This window comes from Borostomias antarcticus, assembly GCF_949987555.1.
Source record: "Borostomias antarcticus genome assembly, chromosome: 16".
Taxonomy (NCBI): Eukaryota; Metazoa; Chordata; class Actinopteri; order Stomiiformes; family Stomiidae; genus Borostomias; species Borostomias antarcticus.
Window position 1 is genome coordinate 3363302 of NC_140249.1, and position 22500 is coordinate 3385801.

A 22500-nucleotide genomic window follows, 5' to 3' on the forward strand; every position below is an offset into this window, starting at 1 on the left:
CCCGACCGGGGAGAGTAGAGTGAGCTGGATTTAGAGAGAGTCCTTGTTCAGAGGTGGAGAAGGACACCCCACCCAGCCCCCCACCCCCACCCCCACCCCGGAGAGCTCCTATAAACGGTGTTCCGGAACTAATGAGGCCAATTGCGGCTGAGGTGTGGAATCGCTGCACAGCGTGTCAGAAATGGAGGATGGGGACGATGCACAGCTTAACCCTGAGGACACTGCATTACCACGTCAGGGTTTTACATTACATTACAGTCACTTAGCAGACACTTTTATCCAAGGCGACGTACAATAATTGCACATAAGTGCATCTCCTTTCTAAACGATCTAGTGCTCTTAGCCAAGGTGCAAGAGTAAAACTTCTTGAAGAGGTGAGTTTTGAGACTGCGGCAAAAGTCAGGCAGCGCCTCTTTTGGTCATTCCACCACTGCGGGGCCAGGACAGAGAAGAGCCGTGACCGTGTCCATCGAGATATCAGCAGGTAGCCCCCACCGCTCCCCCCACAGACCCCTGGCTGTGCTCATCTCACTGCCCACCGCCAGGGCAGCAGAAATAGGCCCGTCTCCGATGACAGAGGAGGAAGGAGGGAGGGAGGCGGCACCCCGCCGTGAGGCCTGACACTAATGGTCTCGTCCTGGGGCTGGAGGTGAATTGAGAGCAGGTCATGGGAGAGAGGAGTGGACAGTAAAAGGGGCAGGGAGGTCTGGGATTAGCAATAGAAGGAAGCGGTGGCACAGCTGGACTTTGTAATGACGGCTATCAAAGCTGGAATTGTCCTCCCTGCAGTGATAAAAGACAATAATATAGCGTAGAGACAGTATACGAGGTAATATAGCGTATAGACATACAGGGTATAATGTGAAACTAATGTCCCTTCCTCCCTCTCTCCAACCCTGTCCTCTCTCTCTCTCCCTCCCTCCCCCTCTCTCTCTCTCTCCCTCCCTCTCTCTCTCTCTCTCTCCCTCCCTCTCTCTCTCTCTCTCTCCCTCCCTCCCTCCCTCCCTCCCCCCCTCTCTCTCTCCCTCCCTCTCTCTCTCCCTCCCTCCCTCTCTCTCTCTCTCTCCCTCTCTCTGTCTCTCTCTCTCTCCCTCCCTCTCTCCCTCCCTCCCTCCCTCCCTCCCTCCCTCCCTCCCTCCCTCCCTCCCTCTCTCTGTCTCTCTCCCTCCCTCCCTCCCTCCCTCCCTCCCTCCCTCCCTCCCCCTCTCTCCCTCCCTCACCCTCCCTCCCTCCCTCCCTCCCTCCCTCCCTCCCTCCCTCCCTCCCTCCCTCCCTCCCTCCCTCTCTCTCTCTCAGTTGCAGAGACTGAGGCGCTCCCTGTCCTTCAAGACCAAGAGCCTGCGCAGCAAGAGCGCCGACAACTTCTTCCAGAGGGCCAACAGCGACAACAAGCTCCAGACCGAGCTCCTGTCCGACGTCAGCAGCAGCAGCAGCACGAGCTACCTGGCCGGCCCCGGCGCCCAGCTCACCGCCGTCTCCTCGGCCCCGCCCCCTCTGTCCCCCAACCTCCCCATCCCCCCCGTGCCCCCCGCCATCATCCCTAGCGCCCCCCCGCCCACCTCCGTCCACTCCACGTCCCGAAACGGCCTCCAGATCGACCCGTCGGGACACAGCTTCATGGAGCACATCTTCAAGAAGCCCACCTTCTGCGATGTGTGCAACCACATGATCGTAGGTAATGGAAATGGCTCTTTTTTCCGTGGCGTATCCACCTGCTCACTTGGCATATCCATAGAAAAGATCTCGTGCTGCAGTACTTCTTTTGATTGCCCCGTGCTGTTTGCGTATCCCCTCTCTCTGTGTGACCGGCAGCATGGAAACGCGTGCGAGTCTGTCATACCCACACTTAGACTGAAAATAAGAATTGAAAATGGAAACTCCTCCCTGTTGTCCATGGCACTGTGTGTCAGGGACCTCCCCCCCAGCTCCTCCCCGCAGTGCCAGGATGACAGCAGACTACCCCACGCCCCACTTGGGCTGCTCTCTTCACTGAGAAGCAGGTCAGTAGGCCTCCCTGCCTCTGTCTGACTGAGAACACCTCAAGACAGACACTCCCCCAAACACATGCTCTACTTCTCCTGCCCGGCTGTCTGGCTGACCCCCGCTCGTTATGTAACTCAGGCCTAATGGGACTCGAACCCGAGGTCACATCTGCTGAGCAGAGCTGCTGCTGCCTACCTGTAACCTGCCGGCTGGCGAAACAGGACAGGAGAAAGAGAGGGGGCTCGCTGGGGGGGTAGATACTGTAGCTATGTTCTTTTGTTAGGTAGGTAGGTGGGTAGGTGGGTGGGTGGGTGGGTAGGTAGGGGGGTGGGTAGGTAGGTAGGTAGGTAGGTAGGTAGGTAGGTGGGTGGGTAGGTGGGTAGGTGGGTAGGTAGGTAGGTGGGTAGGTAGGTAGGTAGGTAGGTAGGTAGGTGGGTAGGTAGGTAGGTAGGTAGGTAGGTAGGTAGGTAGGTAGGTAGGTGGGTAGGTAGGTAGGTAGGTGGGTAGGTAGGTAGATAGGTAGGTAGGTAGGTAGGTGGGTAGGTAGGTAGGTAGGTAGGTGGGTAGGTAGATAGGTGGGTAGGTAGGTAGGTAGGTAGGTAGGTAGGTAGGTAGGTACGTGGGTGGGTGGGTGGGTGGGTAGGTAGGTAGGTAGGTAGGTAGGTAGGTAGGTAGGTAGGTAGGTAGGTAGATAGGTAGGTAGGTAGGTAGGTAGGTAGGTAGGTAGGTAGGTACGTGGGTGGGTGGGTAGGTAGGTAGGTAGATAGGTAGATAGGTAGGTAGGTAGGTAGGTAGGTAGGTAGGTAGGTAGGTAGGTAGGTAGGTAGATAGGTAGGTAGGTAGGTAGATAGGTGGGTAGGTACACTAGGTAGTCTCTTTCCCAACTGAAAGCTATAGTTTTGACAGGGTTTCATTATCCAAATGTGTGTAATAGTTTTTACAATATCAGCCATTAGTTCTGGTTCTGAGGGGTGTGTGGTTGGACAGTTGGCCTGGACATCCTCTGGGCTGAGACAGAAGAGAGTCTCTGTGTTTCTGTGCCAGTGTGTTCCTATGGTAGTCTGTGATGTATGTGTGTATGACACTGTGTGCGTGTGTGTGTGTTTGCGTGTGTGTGTGTGTGTGTGTGTGTGTGTGTGTGTGTGGTGGGACGGCTGTTGGAAGGGAACACATCCATCTCTGTAATGAGGCAGGGTTGGAGAGAGAGTTGGCCGGGTTTCTGTCCAGATGTCTTATCTTTCAGAGGGGCGCAGGTGTGTGATCAGAACCACCTCACACACCGAGCGAGACCACATGGAGGTCTGCTACAGGTTCACTTCACCTAGATTTCTTTTTACCAGCAATATCAACATAAATGGTAAATGGACTGCACTTATATAACGCTTTTCCACCTTAGCGGCACTCAAAGCGCTTTACAATGGCCTCTCATTCACCCATACATTCACACACCAATGGCGGTAGCTGCCATGCAAGGTGCTAACCTGCTCATTGGGAGCAATTTGGGGTTAGGTGTCTTGCTCAAGGACACTTCGACATGTGGACAGTCAGAGCTGGGATTCGAACCACTGACCCTTCGATCACTGAACGACCCGCTCTACCAACTGAGCTAAAGTCGCCCCATAACACTTTTTCGGATCTGAGAAGACCGGTTTCCAAACGTTGTTCTACTTGCCCGACACCGTGGGCAGTATTGATTTTTTTTAAAGTAGTAGTAGACACCACCAATCAAGACCTGTCAAGACTTTTGTTCCCAAGGTTATGTTTTGTGTAAGCCTACCCCCACAACACACACACACACATACACACACACACACACACACACACACACACACACACACACACGCGTGGCTGCAGGCCTTGCTGGAGGAGACAGAGCCTCTGTCTTAGGGAGCCACGCGGAGCCGGCTGCAGATTAGTTGCAGTACATAAAAAGGCTCTGATTGAGGACAGGGGGTGATGCTGGGGTATTGATTAAGGAGCCCACAGCAAATGACTTGTTAAATGGATGTCTGTCTTTTTCCTGCGGCGTGGATGGGAGAGTTATCTGGGGGGGACAGAGGAGGGGGAAGTAATTTGCAGAGTTCAAAAGAGGAGATAAATCGCGGTTTGCGGCTCTGCATAAACATGATTAATATTCTTTGTGTGTGCGTGTGTGTGTGTGTTGGAATAACAAACTTTGATTTCTACAAAGACTTTATTAATTTATTAATGCATATAAAGTAAATATATATAGAGAGATTGCTTCCCAAAAGAATGAGTAAACAACACGGTTCGAGGGCCAGGGGCTCACAGAATCCCTGGGTAGGAAGCCTGCGTGTCTGTGACAGATAGGGCAGACTATTACAGGACTATTAAAGTATATCACTGACAGTATCCTAAACAAACAAATGCTAAACAGTAGTCCAACTGTAATTAATACTAGTATATTTATTGTTTTAATCTTCATCTGGAAGCTTAGAGAGCTCAATATCAGTAATTGATGTAATTGTTGTCGTCATGCCGATGTTGGGGCAGGCTCTCTGACATATCCACGCTGTTTTATATTGGTAATAGAACAAAACCCGGCCCCCTTAGCCTGAAGGAGGAAGGGTTATCGATGACCTTTAAGACGCCTGTCATAAGACACCTGTCATAGGATATTGTTGATTGATGTAGCACTGTAACCGCTGATGCTACTTCTTACAGCTGAACAGCAGTTCTTACAGAAGGCTTTACTGACGATGACTGGGTTGTGCAGTCGGGTTCACTTACTCTAGACAAATGTACTTATTGTAAGTCACTGTGGATAAAAGCGTCTGCTACATTGGCCATCAGAAACTGAAAAGTATTTTTCGATGGGATTCCACTCAGTGACCAACTAAAGAAACTCAACCCCAGGTAACATTACATCAACGAAGTTGAAGCTCTGTTTAAACCTCTATCTTCTGTATTAACCCAATCAGGAGAGTCCTATGACGGATGTCCTAAAGGTTGTTGGTGACCATCTACTAATGACCTCTGACCTCTAGCCTGACCCCAGTCAGTGTAGAACAGCAGAGTAGGGGATGAGGAGATCAAATACATTTGTTTGATCAAATACTGGACCTTATCTCCAGGTTCCTCTTTCAACCAGTGAGGGGACATTCATTTTTTGTTTTTTTTACAACCAATTTGGAGAGAAAACTAATCAAAGTTGTGTGACAAAGCGCAGCAGCAGCAGCACAGTGGTGAAGAGGAGCCTGATGAAGCTCTTCTAGACAGGAAATTAGATCATAGAGATGGGAAACAGAGCTCAGAGGATCAATGTGTTGACTTGTCGAGAGAGAGAGAGAGAGGAGAGAGAGAGAGAGAGAGAGAGAGAGAGAGACGGAGTGTCTTTCCGTGTCTACAGTATGTGTCTGTGAGAGGCACAGGTTATGAGAAAGAGAGGGAGAAATTGCTAGAAAGAGCGAGAAATAAAAAGGGAGAGAATATTTGAAGAGGTGGAAAACATGGGGGGGGGAGAGAGAGAGTTGTGAGGAGAAAGAGGGAGAAGAGAGAAGAAAAGATGGTGGTTAAGGGCGGGGGGGGGGGGTTGCGGTCTCGCGGTTGCCCAACCCATTACGGCGGTGTAAATGAGAAATGGGCAGTTAAGGTGGGCCAGCATGCAGAGGGATAGAGGCCATCATGGCCGCCCCTGGTGTGCGGCCGCTCCGCGCCAGATTGCCCGGCCACTCAGCCCCGCCACCCCCCCCCCCCCCCTTCCCCCAGCATTCATCACCGCCTGCTGAAAACGCAGCGATCGTCAGATGGCGTTGCCGGCGTCTAGGTGATTTGCCGCCACAGTTCATCCTTCTCCGGCTAGATGTGTGTGTGTGTGTGTGTGTGAAGGGGCCTCGTTGTGGTTCCTCGCCATATTGCGTTGAGTCGGTGACCATCCAGCACTTTTTTTTTTTTTTTAAACTTTTTATTTAGAAACGTTTATCACATTTTTGAGAGCATCCAACAACCAAAAAAATAAATAAAATAAAATAAAGAACATACAAATAGGAGGTCACTGGGTTAATAAACATAGTACATACAATCAGTACAAAGAATTTTCATTGGCTAAATAATCACACCATTTTTCCCACCGTTTTCCCCCCCAACTCTTTTTGAAGCCTTATAGAGTAGGTCATCTGTTCCAATAAACGTAAATTTTCAACAATTTTGACAAAAAGACTGGCAGTAGGACTACTTTTCTGGAGCCAATTTTTTGTGATGGCTTTTTTACTCGCTACCATTGACATCTTTAGGAGGTAGGCATCATTTTGACTTAGTCCATCAGGTATAAATCCAAGATAGAGAAATGTGAAAGACATATCGATGCTAAAACCCAGAGTTCTTGAGATGATCTTTGCTACTTCCTTCCAAAAAAACGGAATAGAGGGACAGGACCAGAAAACATGATCGTGATCAACCATGGTCTCTCCACACTCTCCAACCATGGTCTCTCCACACTCTCCAACCATGGTCTCTCCACACTCTCCAACCATGGTCTCTCCACACTCTCCAACCATGGTCTCTCCCGATCTCCAACCATGGTCTCTCCACACTCTCCAACCATGGTCTCTCCACACTCTCCAACCATGGTCTCTCCACGCTCTCCAACCATGGTCTCTCCACACTCTCCAACCATGGTCTCTCCACACTCTCCAACCATGGTCTCTCCACACTCTCCAACCATGGTCTCTCCTCACTCTCCAACCATGGTCTCTCCACACTCTCCAACCATGGTCTCTCCACACTCTCCAACCATGGTCTCTCCACACTCTCCAACCATGGTCTCTCCACACTCTCCAGCCATGGTCTCTCCACACTCTCCAGCAACAAAGCTCAGTACCTGTTTGTCTAGACTTTTGTTTAGGAGTGATAAAAAAGCGGATGAAGCTTTTCCAACCGAAGTCTCTCCAGGTCAGGGAGTTGGTAGAGGGTGACTGTATGTCCCAGGCCTTCAGCCACATGTCTTCTGATATGTCAGTCCAGGTCTTTTTCCTATCGTTGTTTCACATAGTCCGTTGAGACCTTATTCAGTGATGTAATACCATGGTATAACCTACTTATAAGGCCTTTTGTATTTCCTGAGCTATAAGCATCAATAAATATATGAATAACCATTGGTGGATCTCTTGGATTAGAACCTTTTACATCCTTACAAAAGTAATCACGGAGCTGTAAATACCTGTAAGTCTATCCTATCCAACCTATATGTTTGACATAAATCCTCAAAACAGTTAAGCTCCCATTGCTTAACTATCTTACATAAGGAGGTGATACCTAAATAGGCGCATCACCTATATCTACCATCTTGTGATGCTGGCCTAAAATCAGGGTCATATGCTGGCCATCTAAGCAGTTTGATTTCTCTCTGGAGTTGGAAATGTTTAACCACTTCTACCCAGGCCTTAAGTGATAAGTTCACCCATTGGCTCGTTGTCTGCAACAGTTCTCTTTCCCTGCCTGCACAGCCGAGCCATGTCTGTATGGGTATATCTATTAGTGACAACTCTATAGTCTTCCACTTGGCTTCATAGGAAGGGTCACACCAGTATACAAGGGGTCTCAACTGTGCTGACGAGTAATAATCCCTTAAAGATGGGAGGGCCATGCCCCCGCCCTCCCGCGGCAACTGGAGAGTGGAACATTTGAACCCTTGGTCTCTTTTTATCCCAAATGAATCGTGAAATATGTTTATTCCATTCTCTAAATTGTTTCAGAGGGATTTCTACTGGAAGTGATAAAAAAAAGATAGCGTAACCTACAGTAGGAAGTCAAGAGGGAGCAGGGCCCACCCACAGAGGCCATGAGAGATGTGCTGTGACAGATCTTTGGGCAAGTTTACTCCCAAGTATCTAATGTGTGTTAAATCCCAACGAAAATTGTACCTTGAAGAGAGTTCCGACGAGGGAGTATAATTGAATGTCATAACTTGAGTTTTGTGTATGTGGAGGACATACCCCCGTCCAGCACTCTTGAGGGATTTTTGAGGGGGTTTTGTCTGGCCTCTCCGAAGCTCTCCGGTACACAAGCCAGACAGTTGAGGGATGGTGCCACACTCTGAGGTGTGTCCAGGGTCTCTTGTAGCTGTCGGCAGAGCCTCGGTTGACCTGCTGGGACTGTGAGAGGACTCTGTCCAGCGGCCTGCTCAGCTGTAGCCCGTCGGCCCTCGACCCAGATCCGTACCGGTGTCAGTCTCCAATCTGAACCAGCTACTGTAACCACCCTGCTCTGGAGTTACCCTGGGCTCTGCTAGGCTAACTGCTGGCTTTGTTGCTGCTGCTGTTGTAGTTGTTGTTGTTGTTGTTTGTTGTCTGTTATTGACCCCCTTCATCATCAGACAAGGATCTCATGTGTTTTTTCCATCTCTGCGCGTTAATAGCGACTCCTCTTGTTCTGAGTTAATGATGCGTGGTCAGGCAGACAGAGGACATCACAGGAGGAGACCGGGCCCTGGTTTTCCAACGCCGGTGTCGGCTTCTCACTGCACCCCCGTCCGTGACACCGATTGTAAGACTTGCGTTGCACGGGACTTAAAAAAAAAAAAAAGACAAGAGATCAACTTTATCCGTAACTAAGGATCATGTTGTGTTGGGAAGCGTCCCCCGAGCCGAGCCGCGTGTGACCGTAGTCGTGCTGTTCGCTCCCCGGGCTCGGGGATCTGGTGTTCGCTCTGGTGTCGCGTCTCCTGTATCGCTGTCACCCCTGACCCTGACCTTGACCCCGCTACCACCGTTAATTATGAACCATGTCCGCTGCGCTCGGCATGCTGGGTAAACGCGGCCGGCGCGACAAACCAGACCGGTCCGGAGGAGGAACTTGTGAACATGTCCGCACGCACACGGAAAGTCTGGGTCGGGGCACGTGCTCATTGATTAATCAATACAGGCCTGGGAGCTGATATAGGTTTCCTTGACGATAACAAATGAGGGCGGACCTAACTGTGGTTAATCATGCCGGTGGGATGGATGGGAGGGATCACACTGTCAGGATCATTCGTACTGCGCCAGGCTCGGCCCGGATATTACATGTCAACAGGGAAAAAGCCAGGGATCTATGGCGACGGCTTACCACGTGTGTTGAGCTGACCGTGTTCAGCCCTGAGATGTAAACTGTGACAGCATCTCTCACGTCACCTCCATCTCCGCCCACCTCAGTCCAGGACCATCAACAATGGTCTGTGGTGTCTCACTACAGGTCAGCTAGTGACCTGTCAGACTGCCTTGTTCTCTGTTACGCCACTGTCATTGGTTAAGGGTGACAGCCGCTGGTGACATGGTCCCCAAGTAGGTAGACCTTGAATTGTGCTATGAGCAAAAACCTTTTTTTTTTACTTTGTGTTTCCACATTACGAAGGTTGAAGTACTGAAGAACCCACTTAATATAACACACAACAGTGTTAGGTTCACTAAATAATCATATTTTGTCATCAAATCCATGTCCTTTGAGAAGTGTGAACCGCTCTGAATCTTTGAAGCCCTTTTTCTCTGCTTAGTGATTTCAGGTGTCCCAGCATTCACAGAAGCATATCTTCTTCAAATATTTTCAGATTTCAATGTATGAGACATTATTTATAATCTCCAGTTTGAAAAAAAAAAAGTTTCTGTACTTTCTAAACTTTTGACATGACTATACTGCTAGTCATGACTGGAAAACTCCTCTCCCTGCAGGGCAACTATGAATAAAACATCTGTACACTGTATGTGAATGGATAAACAAGCCTATTCTTCTTTATGGGTTTATTAAGGCAAGGCAAGGCAGGCAAGGCAAGGCAGGCAAGGCAAGTTTATTTATATAGCACATTTCAGCCACAGGGCAATTCAAGGTGCTTTACATGAGACATTAAAAGCATTAAAACAAAAAGCAAGACATTATAGACATTTAAAACAAAAGGCAGGACAAATTAAAAGCATTAAAACAAAAAGTAAGTCATTATAGACATTTAAACAAAAAGCAGGACAAATAGAATACAGGAATAAAAGTTACAGTGCAGTAAACTGATAAACATAACTCCTCTTAGAAAGCAGTGGCAAAAAGAAAAGTCTTCAGGCTTGTTTTAAAAGAACCAAGAGTTAATTAAACAGAAATCTCTGACAAAACGAGCACACATGCTGAACAGGCCCGAGTGGGTCTTTAACCTTTGACCTTGACCTTCTCTCTTCATCCCTGAGGGACGAGACTATGGCGGAAAAGGTCTTTATCTGAACGCAGGCCGGGAAAACTGCTCCTCCCTCCTCTTCTTTTCTTGTTTTTGGCAAAAAGTGAACATCCAGAGAGTCAAATACCCCCCAACCCTCTCTATTTGCATGAAATGGTTCAGTCCTGCCCCTAATCGTGAGGTGAAGGACTAGTAACTTTACGCTAGTTAGCAATAGTTAGCAAAACAAACTGGTACCTTTGCCCTTACTTTAACATATAGCCAAGCTGGAGTCATGCCTGTGTTGACTCATCAGGGACCATATTAAATGAGAAAGGTTGATCTAGAGACAGACAGACAGACAGACAGGTTGGTAGAGAGACAGACAGACAGGCAGGCAGGTAGAGAGACAGACAGACAGACAGGTAGGTAGAGAGACAGACAGACAGACAGACAGACAGATAGACAGACAGGCAGGTAGAGAGACAGACAGACAGGCAGGCAGATAGACAGACAGACAGACAGACAGACAGACAGGACATTGGTACCCTGGAGAGAAAGACAGACAGAGGGCGTAACTCTGAAGGTGAAAGGAGTCAGAGGAGAAGATGATTGGATTAAGTTTGGGTCCAATTTAATCAGAAGTTTTAAGTAATAAGTTTTGACGGTACAGTGAGTTTATTGAGGATGGTGTTTGTTCTGAAGCGGAGAGGTCACTGTTGTTTCTGCCTGTTTGGTTCTCAGGAGAGACGTAGCGTGTTTGGACCGGTCTGGAGAGACATAGTGGGTTTGGACCGGTCTGGACACCAGGCTCGTCAAGGTGTAGGCTGTTCTGACAGACGTTGCCTTGACAGCTGTGCGAGTGCGGAATGATCGTCATGGTTACTCTTGACTGTTAAGGCTGTGATTGCTGACCAATGACAGTTGTTAAACTGACCACACCCCTGCTCAACCCCCCCAGACTGGTTCTATAGCTTCCTGGGACTCATTCAATCCTTACAGAACAGAAGCAAACAGACAATAAACAAGGGAATTAACCAACAAATCCAATAAAGATAGATAGATAGATAGATAGATACAGTAAATAGATAGATAGATAGATAGATAGATACAGTAAATAGATAGATAGATAGATAGATAGATAGATAGATAGATAGATAGATAGATAGATAGATAGATAGATAGATAGATAGATAGATAGATAGATAGACCCTCGGTGAGCTTCTTGTCTTTGAAATCTAGAGTTTAACATGTTTTTGAATGATTTTTCAAGGTGCCCACCCACCTCCATTGTATGACCTAAACGGTGGTAGGGCAATTATCAGACTCTCAAAAGTGCTAGTTTTGCATGTGTGTGTTCTGTTCCCTCCGACAGGTACGACGGCCAAGCACGTGGTGTTCCTGGCAGGCAACACGGCCAAGCACGGTCTACGCTGCAAGGCCTGCAAGATGAGCATCCACCACAAGTGTGAGAACGGGGTGGGACTGCAACGCTGCATGGGCAAACTGGTGAGATCAGCACCGGCGTCTTCATCATCATCATCATATTATCTAGTATCTCCAGATATACCAGCCAGATAGCCATTAGGCTGTTCATATTTATAGGCTGCACAGAATGTTGATGACGTAGTCTCGCATTGCGATGAGCCTTATCTGCCACACACACACACACACACAAACACACACACACACACTAATCGTGAATTAATCGAAATCGCGATTATGACCTCCGCAATTAACTAATCGCCAAAGGCCGATAGAATGTGATTAATAATTTTGCTATGAATTGAGTGTGCTAGGACTACACGGACGAATCACAGGCGCTTATGCTGTCTGACCAATCACGTGTTCCCGCTGAGCGCGCTGTGCGTAGCAATTTCACTGAGAAGACAGATAGCAGTAGGTCAAGACAAGTGTCACAAGAGTACCTGCAGCCGTGAGTAGTGAAAAAATGAGCGAAAACGAGGTCAGTGAGTTAGTAGCAAGAAAGGTATCAAAGTCCGTGATTTGGGATCATTTTGGTTATTATATATTAATATTATATATATATATTAAATATTAATCACAATTATTAATCGCAATTACCATTTTGAAGCAAATAATCACAATTATTATCTTTTGTCATAATCGTGCAGCCCTAACACACACACACACACACACACACACACACACATACACACACACACACTATCGACTGTGTACACAAACAAATCATTCTAAACACGCATAATCTAAAAACACAGTTTTTGGGAGTGAGGAGGAGCTCCAGCAGTTGTTAAATATAGTCAATTTGTGGTGTACAAAATGGAGGTTATCAATTAACCAAGGAAACACTCAAATTGTACACTTCAGAAAACCGAGAGTACAAAGAAGTACCTTTGATTTTTATGTTGGTGGGTTGTCCTTATCTTTTACTAGTATATATAAATATCTAGGCTTCATTTTGTATGAACATCTACGATTTGAAGGAGTTAATGCAATAATTTAGGTTCCATTATAAGTAAATTTAAATCATGTAAAAATCTGGGTTATAGTACTTTTTCTAAGCTTTATGATGCATGTGTGTCCCCAATTTTATTCTATGCAGCTGGAGTGTGGGGAAGTAAGGAGTTTCCCAAGGTGAATGCCATTCAAAATCGGGCAATTCGTTGTTTTTTGGGTGTGCACAGATTTACACCTGTGCTGGTTTTACAGGGGGGCATGGGCTGGGAGCCCTGCTATATTAAGCAGAAGGGGGAAATGATAAGATTATGGAACCGTCTCTCCACTATGCCAGAGGGCAGAATAGCCAAGTATGTTTTTAACTGGGAGAAAACACATGGTGTTTTCCATGGTGTAGTGATATGCATGCAGTTTTCTGTGACAGTTTCGCTACAGAAATGGTTTAAGATGCGTGGTGCAATACTGTTCATTCAACACAAGTAACTTCTTGATCATGAAGAGAAATGGGCCACCGATATCTGGCTCAAACCCAAACTTAGAACCTACTGTCAAATTAAAAATGTGTACAGCCCAGAACCCTATGTGACTCTGCCAATGGATAGATGTAGAAGATCTGTTTGTGCTCAGCTCAGAACGGGGACCCTTCCTCTGGCTATTGAAGTAGGTAGATTAAACTCTGTTGTTAAGGAGGAGAGACTTTGTACGGTGTGTGATCTTGAAGTGACAGAGGACGAATTTCATTTGATGTTTTATTGTCCATTATATGATGATCCCAGACTATTTCTATTTGAAAAACCTGAAGCCAGAGTTGTTCTGGTTAGGAGATGATGCAAAGCTAGAGTGGCTGTTCAGAGAAGAGATTTTCACTGCTGCTACCTTTATTAAGAGAGCATGGAATCTAAGAACTGCTAAATTATTTACATGTAATATGGCTTGAAGAAGATGGCTGGAGCTATTAGTTAACTTTTGATTGTAATGGAATGTCTGTTGTGGAATGATTGTGTTTGATGTTTTGTCTATGTTTACTATTGATGTGTCTTGTAAGTCCTTACGGGCTGGGCACCCTGTCCAGGGTGCATGACACTGAAATAAATATTTCCAATTCCAATTCCACGCACACACATGCATCATCTATGGCGTCATTATCATTGTTAGACTCCCATTGCGGTGAAGCTTCCAGAGCACGAGAAGGTATTAATCAGGGTCATTTAGGAGGATTCTGTTCACTACCTACAGAGATGCTGTCACATCCCTGCTTCCATGCTGCTAGTCATATGTCATGGTTATCACACCCTTCGTATGGTGTTTTTCAGTGCAGTCCCAGACTAGAGCTTGGGGTTGAGGACTGGGCCTTGAAAAAAGGATGTACACTTGAGGAACCAAAAAATATCATGATGCCGGAAACATTGTAGCTCCAGCATCAACTTGTCTTTGACATGGGAAATGTAGTAGTGAGGGATCTCTAGCTTGTATCAAGTCAGTGAGACAGATGTTGCAAGATTGTCGTGTGATCTCTGGAGATCTGTGCCTGGCGTGGCGTGCATACTGTCAGTGGCTCCTCCTCTCCTCCCCTCCTCCTCTCCATTACTAGGTGATAATGAGGATCAGGCTGCCCGTGGTGCCATTCATCACCTCTCTCCCTCTCTGGGTATCATCTGTTGGTTTGCATATTAATGAGGACATGTGGTCCTGTGATTGGCCAGTTGTTTAAGAGGCGGGCGTGGTGAGGGGGCGCTGGCGGGCGTCTACCGCCATGCTGATGCATCAATCATTAGGTTGTCCTCAGACAAGCTTGACAGCGAAGTCTCCAATCATTTCGGTCTTCCGTACATCCAGCCAGTTCCGCAGAACTCTCCACTCCTGCGTCCCTCCTCAGTACGTCCAGGTATGTTGGTGTGGGTCGTCCTCTTAATCGGTGCCCGTGTGTCGGCTCCCAGAGCACCAGCTTGCTGGCTGGGAGTTCATGATGTCTGTGGCAGTGGCCAGCAAGTTTCATCCTCCTGGATGCCACTTTCTCACTCAGCCTTGGTAGCCCCCCATACAGATGCTTGTTGGTGACATGCTCGCTCTGGTTGACATTTAATCATCATCACAATGCGTTGATAATCGTTTTATAATCGCTAAAAGAGTCCCACCCCTACCCCATGTGGGGAAAGAGAGCGGAGGGAGGATGAGGGATAAAGAGAGTGGTGTGTGTGTGTGTGTGTGTGTTTGTGTGTGTGTGTGTGTGTGTGTGTGTGTGTCAATATCATTGTCACATAACCATATTGTGTGACGTGTTTCCCCCTGGGCTCTGTGTGAGTCTGTATTCTGGTCACAGAGAGCATGAGCCCCTCCACAGGAACGCCATGACTTCAAGGACATTCCGTCACAGGGGAGCGCTGGGCCTGGCAGGCTGCTCTGACCGAACTCAGCATCTCAACAGGCTGCTCTGAGACTGGCAGGCTGCTCTGGGCCTGGCAGGCTGCTCTGGCCCCACCCAGCATCACAACAGGCTGCTCTGAGAATGTGTGTGTGTGTTGTTGTTTTTTTTGGGGGGGAGGTGGGATTCAGTCAAATGTAATTCCATTCGCCTGTTTCCCCAGAGGTGCCAGGTGTCCCTGGGGACATTTGGGAACATCAGGGAATAGCTGGGGTTATTATATCATGGAAATAGCCAGGACTAAATCTGATTAGATGGGAATAGCTGGGAATATTAATGAATAACTGCACATGACTGAGGTCACTGAGTGGAAATGTTTGGAATAGAGGCTGTTGAACCCCCTTGTCTCACTGAACCATGAGAATGAACGAGCCACACAGGATGACAAGTGATCCCTCTTTTATCTCTCTCTCCCTCTCTCTCTCTCTCTCTCTCCCTCTCTCTGTCTCTCTCTGTCTCTCTCTCTCCGTCTCCAACGAGCGGTCTTGTGGATAAGCCGTGTGGAGATTTTCAGGAATGGAAAATGAGGTTGAGAGGTCGGGCTAGATAAGTATTCCCTGCAGACCAGAGTAGGACTCTAAATTAAGGTTCCTCGGAACTTGGACAGTAGTATTTCTCCTGCAGTTCTCCTGCTTATTTCAGACAAAAACTCTTGCTTCATGAGATTAGCTTGGAGCCGAATGCAATGTGGTATGATTTGAAATTTCACAAGGAGTCTGACCCCACAGTGAAGAAGCGAGGGGAAGGTCAGCCTTTGTTATCTCATCCCGTCAGATGCGAGCCTGGTAATAACACGGAAAGTGACAGTTGATTTGTCCTGATTTAGGCCGACTGCACATTCATTTTCTGGAAAATGTCATTTAGACTCCAAACACAACAGCGTGACAGAAGCCATTTGGGAACGGTGGATGCACTCCAGCGATGACGCATACTGATTCAAATCTCGTGTTTTGGACGGGTGTCAGTGGCCTCATTCAGTGTATTATGTGATCACGACACTCTCTCAACCTTCCCGTTGAGGAGCGCGCCTCCGGGCGGCTGAGATGGAAGCTCTTGAGAAGGTGTAGCTCTTGAGAAGGTGTAGCTCTTGAGAAGGTGCAGCTCTTGAGAAGGTGCAGCTCTTGAGAAGGTGCTTGTGGAGCTCAAGGGTTGCTAATTTGAGTTGGTGCTATCGCGACGAGTCATGACGACTGGAGAATTAATCCAAGCAGATTAGCAATGGAGATTTCACCCACCCCTGGGCTAATTAAACACAACGCAAACAGGCAGGGTGACGGCAGAGGGGAGCTCTGTTGGGTTAATGAACACAATAGATTAACAGTCCAGTTCACTCTGCTAACTGCAAACCAAATGCAACATCTGAGAGAGAGATCTTTGAAATGGTAATCAACATGCAATGTATAACACACACACACACACACACACACACACACACACACACACACACACACACACACACACACACACACACACACACACACACACAGATAATACACATAAACAATTCATACAGATACATTATAAACAGTTCAGTTCAGTCAGTAGACTAGACACTACCACATATTGTAGTGAAATGACCTTGTACCCCTGTAAATGCTACTCACAACATTTTTTTTTTTAATTGATATTTTATTTTTTGAAGACATAACATTAAAGGAAAATGCTCGTTTTTGACAACCTGGACCTTATTTACGACATATTATAAGAAGTTTGACTCACCCAGATCACTTTTGTGTTGTTCGGAGGCCTGTAGAAGAAATTTAAAATCCAGCGCGAGCCAGTATATCCATGTAATGGCGGCGCACGGGGCATAGGGAATGCAGTTTCTCAAAATCCATTTTCGGCCGCTAAACGGTTGTTTTCATCAATCACATTGCATGAATCGACAGTTGATATTCCTCTACGCGAGCCATTCTTTCGGTTTTCAAATACGTGGTCTGTAGCCACTGTAATATGATCTTTACAAGCCTCTCCCCCACTTGCTCCAGCACGCATGCGCACAGGCCAGCGCGCAGCCTGCTATTCTCCGGCTCACATTCTCTGCGCTACGATCGTAGTTGGTGCCGAGAATATTGTCGTCGTCATTCGTCAGCAACAATCCGATCGTAGCGCAGAGAATGTGAGGGAGCATAGCCAGTGTAAAGATCATATTACAGAGGCTACAGACCACGTATTTGAAAACCGAAAGAATGGCTCGCGTAGAGGAATATCAACTGTCGATTCATGCAATGTGATTGATGAAAACAACCGTTTAGCGGCCGAAAATGGATTTTGAGAAACTGCATTCCCTATGCCCCGTGCGCCGCCATTACATGGATATACTGGCTCGCGCTGGATTTTAAATTTCTTCTACAGGCCTCCGAACAACACAAAAGTGATCTGGGTGAGTCAAACTTCTTATAATATGTCGTAAATAAGGTCCAGGTTGTCAAAAACGAGCATTTTCCTTTAACCACATACAATTACAACATGTATTACAGTCAGACAACATTTTACACGCAACACAAAGACAAGACAAAAGAAAACAACCACAACAACAAAGGCAGGATTAGGGACGGGAAAGGGGAGTGTAGCTCAGACATAACGATCAACGTATACAAACAAGCGTACACAACATATAGGGCCTATGTATACATGCAACACATATGCACAGACACATACACATGTACACATATACATTAATACAAAACGGACATACATACAATACAAGCTTCAATCATAAAGAAAGAACTTCCTTGGGGAGTGTATTAAGGAATGACCTAACCTTGGACCATATTCCCTGCTCCCCTCTGTCAGCATAAGGTAAACATGAACTAGCTCCCTCCATACTCACAACATTCAAAAATTCACTCAGCCAGTTATTTAAACAAAAGCAGTTGTGTTTCCTAACCTTCCAGTTCATCAAGATAAGCCGAACTGTGGATGCATATGCGAGAGAGATAATTTTCTGGGCAACTGCATTATGCAGGCCATCCGCATACTTGCCTAGCAGACATGCTGCTGGTTCCATTGTGATCTCTATGTCTAATATCTGAGAGAGTGCCTCCCCAACCATCTCCCAAAGGGGTTTCACAGTTGGGCAGGACCATAGAGAGTGCACCAGCGTGCCATTCTTCCCACAGCCATGCCAGCAGAGGCCAGGCAGAGATGGATCCATTTTTTTCAGTCTGGAGGGAGTAATGTAAGCTCTATGCAGGATCTTGAACTGGATAACCCTAAGCCTTACACTTTTTGAGTTAGTTAGTGAATATTTCCAGATATTGTCCCATTCATCAGGGGAGAGGGAAATATTGAGGTCTTGCTCCCACTTCATCTGTGTCTGGAAATTAGTATTGGGGATGGAGAGGAGAAGACGCAAATATATGTTAGGAACCAGTCCTCTCTCATCTGTAATCGTTTTAAGATCGACATCTAGCTCACTGTGGCTACCCACCAGGGTGCCGCTACATCTCAGCTTTTTAACAATAGATCTCAGCTGCATATATGGAAGAAATGAGGAGGCATCTATTTTGAATTTTGACCTCAGTTCTTCAAATGAGATTATGGCCCCATCATCCACAATCTGTCCTACTTGGTGTACACCCTGATCTTGCAACTGTTTATTATCTAATGTGTCGCCCCTCGCTGAAAAAAGAGGGTTCATCCAGATTGGGCAGGATGGGAGGGATGACCCGGATATTCCCAGTGTCTTGTGTAGCATTTTGGCCACCTTGATAGAAAACTGTATCAATGGATTATCCAAATTGGCAATGTCTTTTGGACAATACCATAAAGAGGTTAGAGATACAGATTTACAATGTTCCTTAATGATCTGTTCCTCCAGCCAGTCCCAATTAGGTTGGGACTGTCTCCTTCCATATCCCCCAATGCTACGCTTCGTGTTTTGTTAAATGATGATCAATATTTATCTGGCCCCCGGGTGATTACTGTTTTTTTGCTTCCCTCTGGAATATGTAGAGAGAGGGTCGTATGCCCACCTCCCTTGTTCTCTGTAAAGCGCATTGTGTTGCCTCTGGGTATGAAATGCGCTATACAAATAAAGCTTTGATTGATTGAATATATTTCAAGTACAGCGCATCTAAGGCTGTACGACACTATGCCAGGCTCTTACTAGAGGACTCATCCAGGATTCAGTCCTCGCAACAATCAGAGGAGAAATCTGGTCTGGAATGTTGGTCGGTACGGATTTTTGGGCCAGATTGACAGGTGATGTTAGGAGTTTAAAGATCCAACTTTATACTCGCAGATCCATCGGGGCGGCCACGATAATATCAAACATGTTGGATATTTAGATTATTACGTCACTACTTTACAAGCGAGACCAGTGGTTAGTTTCTCCCTCGGGTACGATAACATCCTGTAGTGTGAAGAGCTGTTACTTTCAAATTTTGTAGTGTGTGCTTGTTTGAGACTCGCAAGAAGAACGTCTGTTAAGATTCTCCTTATGTGCGCGATGCGACACGATTTTGCAGTCAGGATCTTAAAAGTCCTGTAGTGTGAGCCCAGCATTAGGCTCCAGTCTGAGGCTGTTTGGAGTCTGGGGCCACAAGGTCGTTGTTCTGGATGTGGGACCAGCTCACACGTGAGGGGACAAAGTATTGATTCAATGGGAACAAACAGGAAACACAGAGGCATCACATTTATATGAACGATCGGCCTCTGAAAGCCTGTATTGAAGTATGAAGAGCGAGATTCTCTGAGTGGTTCTGGACAGGGGGAGGGTCGCCGCACATTGTGTACTTTCTGATCTACAGGAAGAAACACGATGCTGAGAGTATCATCTGATTACAGTAATACTGTACTCTGGCTGCATCAGCCAGTCTCACGGGCTGGCTGGTTGCAGTGATACATACCCAGGCCAGTGGACACAAGTACATGTTTTGAAATGAGGGAGTGAGAGAGAGAGGGGGGGGGGTGGAGAGTGAGAGGGAGACAGAGATTGACAGAGAGAGAGAGAGAGAGAGAGAGAGAGAGAGAGAGAGAGAGAAATTATGTTTCCGACCTTGCAATCTGATTGGCTAAGAGCTGTTGTATATTCACAATATACCACGGGCAAAGCCTCTTTACCTTTCTATGTGGAATATTACTGCTATGTGGAATATTACTGCTATGTGGAATATTACTGCTATGTGGAAATATTACTGCTATGTGGAATTATTACTGCCTGTAAAAACGCTCCATTGCGTAACCGGCTGTTGGTTACATAACGGTTTCTCCTCAAGAAAAATGGAAACATTCAATCAAGTCAATTTTGAGTTGTTCTATCCGTCCTGTAGAGGGGCAGCGCATCAGAGGAAAGGATCGATACTCAGCCTCATAGCAATAACTCATGAGAGGGTGTAGGCTAGTATACTGTATCAACCTGGTCTCACATGGCAGACGGCAGAATTCGACGTTTGTCCATCGCCTCCAAACGTCATATATAGACGCCATCATACGTCGAATTCTGACGTCTGCCGGGTGAGACCAGGTTGTTTCTAGACGGCATCATACAAATGATGCAAATAACGTATATGCGTGGAGGCCATAGAGTTATAATATAAACGAGGAACATAATATAAACTTAAAAATCGCCTACCCTACCCTCTCTCTCTCTCTTTCTCTCCCTCCCTCCCCTCTCTCTCTACTTTCTCTCTCTTTCTCTCCCTCTCCCTCCTCTCTCTCCTCTCTCTCCTCTCTCTCTCTCTGTCTTTCTTTCCCTCTCTCCCCCCTCTCTCTCCTTTCTCTCTCTCCCCCCTCTCCCTCTCTCCCCTCTCCCTCTCTCCCCTCTCTCTCCACAGCCCAAGGGTTTTCGACGTTACTACAGCTCCCCACTGCTGATCCAGGAACAGTTTGGCTGCATCAAAGAAGTCATGCCCATCGGTGAGCATGTTCCCTTTCTCTCTGCTCTCTCTCTCTCACACACCACAGGCTCTACACAGTCACAGTGATGCACAGACCCAGAGGCAGCCAGTAGACCTGTGGTGCATGTTTTACTACTGTATGAAAGTAAATACATTTGATTATTCATTACTAGAAAACAGCAAGGGAATCAAAAATGTCGGGTTACAATTTTGTTTTCTCCTCCTCGTCCCCAAACAGTTTATCTTTGTCACCCTACGTGACTTCAACGTGTGTGTGTGTGTGTGTGTGTGTGTGTGTGTGTGAAATTACGAAATGACTGACGATGACTGTAGTGATGTACAGTCGTTTCACTTACTCCAGACAAATGTACTTATTGCAAGTTGCTTCGGATTAAAAGCGCCGGCCTGTACGACTGAAAATGGGAAACGTAAACGCCACAGCGGCTTTCGCTGCACGCCGCCTGCTGTATAAGATTGATTTGAGCTGCGGTGTCCTGTCCTGATGAGCGTGTTCTCTCTGCCCCCAGCCTGCGGCAGCAAGGTGGACCCGGTCTACGAGGCCCTGAGGTTCGGCACGTCCCTGGCCCAGAGGACCAAGAGGCCGAGCGGCTCCGAGTCACCGCACAGAAACTCCGTAAGAACCGCTGCAGCTGTCTTATTCTGGACGGACTGTCCCTTTAAAGGACAATGCTCGTTTTTGACAACCTGGACCTTATTTACGACATATTATAAGACGTTTGACTCACCGAAAGACGTTTGACTCACCGAGATCACTTTGGTGTAGTTCGGAGGCCTGTAGAAGAAATTTAAAATCCAGCGCGAGCCAGTATATCCATGTAATGGCGGTGGACGGGGCACCGAGAATGCAGTTTCTAAAAATCTATTTTCGGCCGCTAAACGGTTGTTTTCATCAATCTGATTTTATGAATCGACAGTTGTGATTCCCCAAAGCGAGGCCTTGTTGTGGTTTTCAAATACGTGGTCTTTAGCCTCTGTAATATGATCTTTAAACGCCTTTCCCCACTTGCTCCAGCACACTGTTGCGAAAAGTAATCTTGCTTCCAGTACAGTAACAACCACTGTCCGCTCCCCGCTGTGCATGTGTGTGTGCCTGTGTGTGTGTATGTGCCTGCGTGTGTGTATGTGTGTGTATGTGCCTGCGTGCGTGTGCAGGCCAGTGACTTGGCCCAGGTGCCAGAGGAGGCCACAGCCCACACTAGCCGACACGAGCTCACCAGGAAACCCAGCGATGATGGTGAGTAGCCTAGTGCTGTGTGTGTGAATGTGTGTGTGTGTAGCATTGTTCTATCACAGCTAACAGAGCGATGATGGTGCATAGCGCTGTGTGTGTGTGTGTGTGTATGTGTGTGTGTGTGTGTGTGTGTGTAGCGTTGTTCTATCACAGGCACGTTGTGCAGGCAGGCCAGTGTGCCGTGTACAGAGAAACAGACTGTATGGATTTCTGTACAGAGATACACACGGTTTTTGCTCCTATATTCTAGATATTACGGGGTTTTTAGGCTCTCTCTCCTCTATATTACAGCGTTTATAGGTGCTTGTGGGACAAGGGTGGGACTAACACAATTACATTGTTTCTCGCTCCATGTTGTCAACAGTGTCTATGGTTGTCATGGCTATGCATCAGCAATGACATCATATTCAGGCGGATATGTTGGTCT

At 47.0% G+C, this 22500-nt stretch overlaps 1 protein-coding gene across 1 annotated transcript in view; it reads left to right on the forward strand.

The window, feature by feature from the left end:
• The window catches only part of stac (SH3 and cysteine rich domain), a gene marked incomplete at both ends in the record, with an annotated part of 43209 nt that overhangs the window by 4003 nt on the left and 16706 nt on the right, over window positions 1-22500 (forward strand). Inside the window, 5 exons of the mRNA XM_084450717.1 lie at window positions 1297-1675; window positions 11490-11623; window positions 20759-20840; window positions 21349-21455; window positions 21995-22076. Coding sequence (XP_084306843.1) covers window positions 1297-1675; window positions 11490-11623; window positions 20759-20840; window positions 21349-21455; window positions 21995-22076 — 784 coding nt within the window. The remainder of the gene's footprint in view (window positions 1-1296; window positions 1676-11489; window positions 11624-20758; window positions 20841-21348; window positions 21456-21994; window positions 22077-22500) is intronic.